Here is a 9,080-nt window from a genome sequence, read left to right as displayed (position 1 = left end):
TTGGGTGTGCAAAAGCAACCTATTGTGATTTCTTAACGTCAGCACCTACCCTTATCCTAACCTCGCCTCACGGTAATGAAAAATGTATTATTAATGTACAGCATCGCGAAAATGGCGCTTTATGAAAACACTTCTCAGAGCCCCTCTAATGTAACCCCTCTAGGCGTAATCCAACTCACTGCGTTAATCCCTGGTTAATGTGATTTCATCATAGGGCATGTTTTTGAATCAACATCTATCTTGATCCTTGAACAACATTCCAGAATTAAGGGATAAATAAACAATTTGTTAAGTTTAGGCCAACAGTAACCTAAAATACTTCTACATGATTGTTATCCAATTTTTGATCTGTAATTTACAGATAGTGTGGGTTTAGGCGTAGGTATTAGATGTGAATTACATTTGTGAACAAAAAGTATGTTTCAGGATGAGCACAGATGTTAATCCAGGATCCGATGCGATACTTGGCAAAATCACACACATCTAAAAATCCCTCCCGTTTGTAGTTCACCGGGGGGAAGCGGATTCTCATTAGTCAATACTGTGTTGCCCTCTAGCGGAAATGACTGCAAAATACCGTCGTCAAAGACTGAACTTATGATTAATCACACATACAATAAGACACAAGACGCTGTTTTGAAAAACAAGAAATAAAAAACTATAATTTATTTTTGTAGCTTTCTGCAGTTCTCATTATTTCAATGTGGCAGTGAATAAACCAGCAATAAGAGGTTCTCCAGTAATTCAAAAGAAAAATAATAAATCAAGAAACTAAAATCTCAGTTCAAGTAATGACCATTGAAAAGCAAAGGGAGGGGAAAAAAACAACAACAACGCTACCAAACTATAAAGTTTGAAATTACAACACAATATCCCGCTAAGATCCAAGACTCAGCTAAAAAGGTTTTTAATATTTGGTCAAAGCCCTACTGATAGTGTTTTCAAGCATATTTAAGGATACAGATGAAGCACTGCCAACCCTTCTTCATTATATAAGACATGAAACGGCGCAGTGTAACAGTATAGACGTGTTCACTGACCTCTCAACACGTTTCTAGTTTTGGTCCCTAGAACAGGAATCACAACACAACTGCAAGACAAACACAACTAATCAGAGTCAAGAGGCATCAGTGGGTGCTAAAAGGTGCTCGGGCAAACATTTAAAGAACATAACATCTTGAAATACTCGTTTACAATTTGCATCAAAACAAATATGATGCTGTTGTGGGAGGGGGAAGGGTTAAAAGATGGTTATCGACCTACCATATTGATTCTCATATTGCTTTTAAAAAATTTCACTGCCATGAATACATTCTCAGGCAACACACTGAACACTCTTACATTCACTTGTTTCAGAAATCTGTAGTAGATATTGTGCTGGCGAGACGGCCAGCTCAGTCTGAACTAATAATGAACAACAGGGAGAATAAAAATGTGTACGCAACTCTCAAATGTTGGAGAAACATAGCTGTGGTGGCATTTGTGCTTCGTCATCTTTACAAAACCAATGACAAACGTCTTTCAAAGCTCGAACATGACAAATAAAAATGCACACAGCACTATTTTCCATTCAGAAATTACCGAACAAAATATTGAACAAAAAATAAAACTATCCTGACAGGACACCTCAGTCCTATATGATCATTATAGGCCTCTAAACCCATTAACACTATTGGGACTAAGTGCTACATTTTCCACCATAAGTAAATTGTGATTTCACCTGACACTGACAATACAGATCGCTGTGAATTTTACCTTCCACAAATGCTTAGAAGCAATATATTCATAAACATTTTTTAAATATTGTCACCACAGAAATGTAAACAAATTAAATTAATTAACATTTGGGTTTATGAGTCAATCTTGTTAGCCATATAGTGATCACACAAATACCTGTGAAACTCATTTTTTAGGTTTGGGTCATTGAACACTTTAAAGAGAAATATCAGATGCTTATCAGATCATTAGTTCATTATGAATTGTATAGAAGCATACAGTTTCTTCCAAAAATAACAAACAAAACGCACAGAATTCCACTTTTTTAGAATTTCAGCTTCACAGTAACTTTCCATTACAGCAGTGTGTACATTTGTGATGGTGTAAGTTCAACATGAAAACTACAGTCAAGAGTTTTGGCAAACATTCTGCTCGACATAACTGTGAATCAACCACGGCTGATGGGGAGATCAGTAGCAGGACAGCCATCAACAGTCAAAATGCATCTTGAGAGCATCTTCAAAACTCTGGTCCTCGTCTGCGCTGGATGCCAGAAAAGAGGCCATCGGGGAGCCTGCGGAAAGGCTGAGAACTCCTGCAGCATTCGTGCCAGTGTTTCTGACCGAAATACTGGTGAGGTTGATGCCGAGAGTGAGCCTGGTCTGTTCCAGGGCTTTTTCAGGGACGGCAAAAGCCTCCAGCTTCTTCTCCCCATTGGCCATGTACGAGTTCTGGCAGCCCCTGCAGATGCAGTCCAAGCAGGCCTTACGGTTGGAGTAGCAGGGACACCGCTGACCCCTGCAGGTAAGAACACTTGGATTCTGAGTGGCTCGTCCACACTTGCAGCCTTTTTTCTCTTGTGTCTTTTTGTATACAACTTTAGGAGGCTGTCCCGGTAACAGGCTAGGCGAGAGCACCCTTTCCTTCGATTTGTTCTTTGCTTTCGGAACGCTCACTTTAGACTTCGCCTGAACTTTCTTATTAATCATGTCTGAGTTTATCTGGATATTTTTTGTTGAATCCAGGACGGTCTTGTTGACCTTTAAAATACCTCCATTGGTGACCATGACAGGTGGTGGTGAGGGCGCTTTGGGTTCAAATGCTGTTTTCGGGGGAGCTGTGGCTGCTACCGATGGCCCTTGGATGAGGCTGGTGATGGGCAGAGGTTGAAGCATCTCGCTGTCGCTTTCAGAGCGAGAGCGCTTTCGGCTCAGGCGCACTTTTCTGTGGGCTGCGGCAAGACACGTCAAGCCTGTCTGAGGTTGCGGTGGGTGTCCTGGTGCAAAGGCACCACTAGTTTGGGATTGCAATGAATGCTGACACAGCTCTGCTGTTGATTTAGACTGTTCATATGACACCTCCTTGTTTGCAATGTCAAATTTGAGGTCCTCCAGGACATCTGTGCTCTCCTCACTGAGGTGCACAGATTCAGGGCTGTTCTCTGGACTAATGCTGCACTTCACAATGTCAGCGCTGACACTACTCATGTGAAGTTCTGAGCTGGAGCTCAAAGGTTCATCAGCACAGATAGGTTTAGGGGACTCTGGATCAGATGAGGTCTGATCAGAGGGTTTGTCTGAGTCAGTCAGATTGACATCAGCAGAGTTTTGTGAGGACTCTGGGTCAGTTTTCAGTTGGGGATCCTCCAAAGTGTCTTTAACAGGACTGAGTTCTTCTTGTTCCAGATCCACCCCCAGCACCTCCTCCAGCATCTTCTTCACCTCAGGGTACCCTTTGACTCCCAAGACGCTCTGCTCTGTAGTGACCCAGACTGAGACACATTCGCAGAGATTCCTGTAGCAGTCGATCAGAATCTGGAGCTGTCTGTTCTCCTCAAACTGCTCATAGTCTTTACACCAGCTGCAGGATGGCTTCAATGACATTTTCTTGCCTTTACAACCCTTGCATACATAGTGCTGGCAGGAGGAGTTTTTGGGAGCAAGTGGATCCTGAAGCAAATTCCCTATACAGAAAGAAAACAAATTTATTTAGAGCAATAAATCATACTAAAAAAACATTGTATCACATGAAGTTCTATAAGGTTCAACCGTGCCTAAGAGAAAATCTTATTCATTTAACCCATAGGGGAATTGACCTTGAATGACATTAATATAAAAACAGGCTCACTGAAAGCTCTGAATAGTTAATGAAGTGTTTACACTGAAGCAATCATGAGGTGTAATTGTAAATTTATGTTTGCCAGTAAAAAATTCCTAGTGAAAAACAACCTTAACTTTTATCTAATTAAATTTCCATAAATCAGGATCAAAACAAGAATAAATAAATAAAACTCACTTTGCAGCATTTCTATTTGATAATGGAAATCTAAATATTCATGGGATAGTATACTACCCCTCATTAAGTTCGTTGATTCGACTTCTAGCTAGTTGTTTTGGTTAATGGTTCTTTCCAAAAAACAACAACAAATACTAAAATAGAGGGCGGGCATTATTGCTGTAGTTAGCTACTCTTGATTGGTTTATTAGTCAAAATACATCACTCAAGGAGCTTCAACTGAGTGGGGGGGGCTTAAGATGTTATTGGCTGCTGTGGCTCTCTGATTGGTAGAATTTTCTGTACAGCATTATGGGTAATGTCGTTTTTCTGCACGAACTTAGTCAATAAACTTAACTGTGTGTGTTTACTTCTTCAATTGGTTAACAGTCTCAGAGCTTGCAACAATTCTGGTTTTTACAGTTTATCGGTTATTTATTTCTAAATAAATTTCCCCACAACGAATATGCTACGCAGACTGATGAAAACACGAGTGTAACGTTAGCGCTCTTTGTAACGTCATTTACTAGTGCCTATATTCAATACAAAGCAGAGCCATTGTTTCACTCACCACAGACTAAGCAGGACAGAGAGTCCCTAAAGAAAGGAAGGACGTTAAACAGCGCCCCGTACGTCTCCGGGTCCTTCGGGTCGCACTGCACAAGAGAGCGACAGGCCGACACGTACAGCGCGGTGGCGTTTACCGGGTTCATCTTAGCGGCTTCAGTCAATGCAGGACAAAAGGAGAGGGCTGATCAGCTACTGAGAGCGACTCTCGGTCAGACCCCCAGTAAATAGGAGCTGTGAGGACACAATCAACCAGGCTTGACCCAACGCTTCAAACAGAGGGTGTAATTTGACATGACTCGCAAGCAGATGAGCGGCTTTGAGTCGTCTGCTTGTTAACATGTCAGATATTTCCTGGATGTTGAGTAGATCTTGCAGAGATGGTCAGTCCGGGAGGAAAATTAGCTGCTCAAGACGACGAGGGGGACTATTTGTCTTCCATGAGAGTCAGATCCAGTTATCTCAATGTAAAGAGCGATACACTTCTGTGACAAAACACACAGAAACGAAGGACTTGGTGATAAACAGCATTTCAGCGAGCAGCACAGCAGGCCTCGAGCCGCATTTTCGGTGAAACAAGCCTCAGCGTAAAATCAGTCCAAAACAACAGTGTCAAAACAGAAACTGAGTCCCATGCACACGAAGTATAATCCTTGAAATACTCGACTGAGGTTGTTTCTGAAAGCTGTTTTGAACGAACCCCACAATCCGCTTGCCTGCTACTTCGCTAGCTTGCTATTATTGTGTGCACTTTTCTTCGTGTTGTTGAATAAAAGCGATTCTCTCTCTCCCCAGCGAGCGCAACTGTCTTCTGTTTGAGTGAAATGTTTATAAAGCATTCAGCATAATTCACTACGCTTTCAAATATTCATATTACTTTGTCTGTGCTAAGAGCCAGCTTCGTTGCTTATTATTCCTCCGTTAACTTTTGCATCCTGAAAGGAACAATACCAAACAAGAGTAAAAGAGCGGCTGGAATTAAGCGCGAACTCCGGTGATGCTGCCCTCTAGAGTGTGGCTGTATAAACACCACTATGCCCAAGCTTTTTTTATTGCATTATAACACAATTACAATAAGCCAAAATTCAATTAACAACTTTCTACATTTATAGAACAAGGCACAAATAATAATCAAACCAATAAAATAATTATACAAATAAATACACTTAAACCATAGAATAAACACACAAACAAAAAGAAAGAAAAAAACATGGGTCTTTTATAGGTTAATTTTTCTTCAATAAACTAAAAAGTCTTCTTCCACATTTTGATTTAGCAACATTAAAGATTTACAGTATAACCGAAATTGCTTTTGGAAAACTAAAAACAGGGGTTTTGTTTTAAGGCACTTGCATTCATGAATAGAAAACTTCTCCAAAGTTAGACTATGGTTTAATACAAATTGAATATTAACTTCTTTCCCTAATAAACCACAGAAAATATATTTTTTTAGAAAATTGGGAGGACAACTTGAGAAAAAACCTTATGAATCAGACCAAAAGGTTCTGCTGTAAACATTCAAAAAATAAATGTGCAGCCGTTTCAATGTCAACCTCACAGAATGTACAATTGCTGTGATCAAAATTAAATCTATGTCTAAGAAACTCTGAAGATGGGTGAATATCCTTGAATATTTCAAAATGTACTTCTTTGGGAGGTTTGAGGAAGGAAAGAAACATTGTTCTTAATTAGAAAATAGAGCTCTTAAATACTACAGCGAAGTTTTGAGTAGCGACAAATATGCAAATTTACTAATACCAAGCAAAATTTTCCGTTTTCTTCAAGAATTTGGTCAATATTTTAAAGAAAATTGAATTATCTGAAAATAAGAAAGCAAACAGAACTATTTAATTTTGTAATGACTTTATTTTGATTTATTCATTTTCCTTCGGTTTAGTCATTTTATTAATCAGGGGTCGCCACAGTGGAATGAACCGCCAACTTATCCAGCATATGTTTGACACAGCGGATGCCCTACCAGCTGCAAACCCAGTACTGGGAAACATCCAAGGGCCACAAAAGGGGGTATGCAGTATATGCAGCGCATTGGAGAATAGGGGCGCCATCTATTTAATATCTTCGTTAAATATTAAAAATAACTACTTTTGTAAAAAATGTTTATTTAGCATTTTATACAATATTATTGTATTTTATTTAATAAAACATAAATCCCCTTACGTTGAAAATTTGTTGCTGGGACATATTCAAACTGATTTGAAGATTAAGTAGACGTAAGCAAAGAACAAAAAGAACAAACAATCCCTTGAAATGAAAACTGACATGACACATTGAATAATAAGATATTGGTAAGCTTAACCCACACTATTAGTACCATACTTTTAATCAACTTCTAGGGCCATATCATACACCCGGCGCAGTGTGGCGCAAGGCGTGACGCAGTAGTCTTTTGGTAGTTTCAGCTTGGTGCAAGAGTCGTTTTGAGGCGTTGCGCTAAGCTGTTTAAATAGCAAATGCATTAGCGCTCATTTGTGCGCCCATAGGCGTTCTGGTCTCAAAAGGAAGTCGTTCTGAGGCGGACCGCTGGCGCGTCGCTATTTTGAGAAACTATAATAGATTTTCATTAGACCAAAACAAACACGGTCTAAACTCCGGTGCAGAGTTGCGCCTCGCTTACACACTGCTTAATACGCACAAGAGAGCAATAGGCAAATATCTTTACATATGAGAAAATGTAAAGGGAATTTACACTGTATTTAAAAGATGATAGTCCAGGATCAACATTAGGGAATTTACACTGTATTTAAATGATGATGGTCCAGGATCTAAATTATAGTGAATTTACACTGTATTTAAATGATGGTGATGGTCCAGGATCAACAACAGTCAATTTACACTGTATTTAAATGATGATGGTCCAGGACCAACATTATAATGAACTTACACTGTAATTTTTACCATTCTCATTTTTTTCATTTTATTTTTACCTTAACTTGGTTGGACAGTAGAGAGAAAAATGTGTGTTGATAATAAAGATGGAAACTATCAGTATGGACCCACGAGGTGGGAACCAAATTCAGATCACCATGATCACCACAGGGACACATGTTAATGCACTAACCACTACACCATTGGTGCTGACAAGATACCAGATTCAAATTATGGTGATGCGCGTAGATCAACATTACTGAATTTACACTAATTAAATGATGATGGTCCAGGATCTACATTAGTGTGAATTTACACTGTATTTAAACGATGAAGGTCCAGGATCAACAATAGTGAATTTAAACTGTATTTCAGAGATGATGGTCCAGGATCAACAATAGTGAATTTACACTGTATTTAAATGATGATGGTCCAGGATCAACATTAGTAAATTTTCACTGTATTTAAATGATGATGGTCCAGGATCAACATTAGTGAATTTACACTGTATTTAAATGATGATGGTCCAGGATCAACAATAGTGAATTTTCACTGTATTTAAATGATGATGGTCCAGGATCAACATTAGTGAATTTTCACTGTATTTAAATGATGATGGTCCAGGATCAACATTAGTGAATTTACACTGTATTTAAATGATGATGGTCCAGGATCAACAATAGTGAATTTTCACTGTATTTAAATGATGATGGTCCAGGATCAACATTAGTGAATTTTCACTGTATTTAAATGATGATGATGATGGTCCAGGATCAACAATAGTGAATTTACACTGTATTTAAATGATGATAGTCCAGGATCTAAATTATAGTGAATTTACACTGTATTTAAATGATGGTGATGGTCCAGGATCAACATTAGTAAATTTTCACTGTATTTAAATGATGATGGTCCAGGATCAACATTATAATGAACTCACACTGTAATTTTCTCCATTCTTCTTCTTCTTCTTCTTATTATTATTTTTTACCTTTAGTTGGACAGTAGAGAGAAAAATGCATGTTGATCAGAGAGATGGAACGAATGAGTATGGACCCACAAGGTGGGAATCAAACTCGGGTCACCATGATCACCACAGGGCCACAGGTTAATGCACTAACCACTACACCATTGGTGCAGTCAAGTTATACGCTTTCAAATTATGGTGATGGGTGAAGATCAACATTAGTGAATTTACACTAATTAAATGATGGTGATGGTCCGGGATCAACAACAAAGAATTTACACTGTATTTAAATGATGATGGTCCAGGATCAACAAAAGTGAATTTACACTGTATTTCAGTGATGATGGTCCAGGATCAACATTATAGTAAATTTACACTGTATTTAAATGATGATGGTCCAGGATCAACATTAGTGAATTTACACTGTATTTCAGTGATGATGGTCCAGGATCAACATTATAGTAAATTTACACTGTATTTAAATGATGATGGTCCAGGATCAACATTAGTGAATTTACACTGTATTTAAATGATGATGGTCCAGGATCAACAAAAGTGAATTTACACTGTATTTCAGAGATGATGGTCCAGGATCAACATTATAGTAAATTTACACTGTATTTAAATGATGATGGTCCAGGATCAACATTAGTGAATTTACACTGTATTT

The 9,080-nt window shown here is 38.6% G+C and overlaps 1 protein-coding gene across 2 annotated transcripts; it reads right to left on the bottom strand.

Annotated features, from left to right (window-relative positions):
- Nucleotides 1-629: 629 nt before the first annotated feature.
- Nucleotides 630-5,519, bottom strand: msl2a (MSL complex subunit 2a). Of its 2 annotated transcripts, XM_087239792.1 has the most exons (3): nt 4,297-5,494; nt 4,012-4,230; nt 635-3,679 (listed from the first exon to the last, which is right to left on the bottom strand). In XM_087239792.1, the coding sequence occupies exons 2-3, from the start codon at nt 4,073-4,075 to the stop codon at nt 2,205-2,207; spliced, it is 1,539 nt and encodes a 512-aa protein (XP_087095918.1). In that variant the 5' UTR covers nt 4,076-4,230; nt 4,297-5,494; the 3' UTR covers nt 635-2,204.
- Between the last annotated feature and the right edge of the window lie 3,561 nt (nt 5,520-9,080).

Source organism: Danio rerio, chromosome 2, assembly GCF_052040795.2.
Source record: "Danio rerio strain M-AB ecotype USA chromosome 2, GRCz13ab, whole genome shotgun sequence".
In the NCBI taxonomy this organism is placed as follows: Eukaryota; Metazoa; Chordata; class Actinopteri; order Cypriniformes; family Danionidae; genus Danio; species Danio rerio.
This window is presented reverse-complemented; position numbering and strand designations above follow the sequence as displayed.

What these genes read in the sequence shown, in the direction of transcription:
- msl2a (XM_087239792.1), bottom strand. Translation starts at nt 4,075, where the DNA reads ATGAGGGGTAGTATACTATCCCATGAATATTTAGATTTCCATTATCAA. An exon ending in TCAAATAGAAATGCTGCAAA is followed by an intron (nt 3,680 to 4,011) that starts GTGAGTTTTATT and finishes CTTTCTGTATAG; the next exon opens with GGAATTTGCTTCAGGATCCA.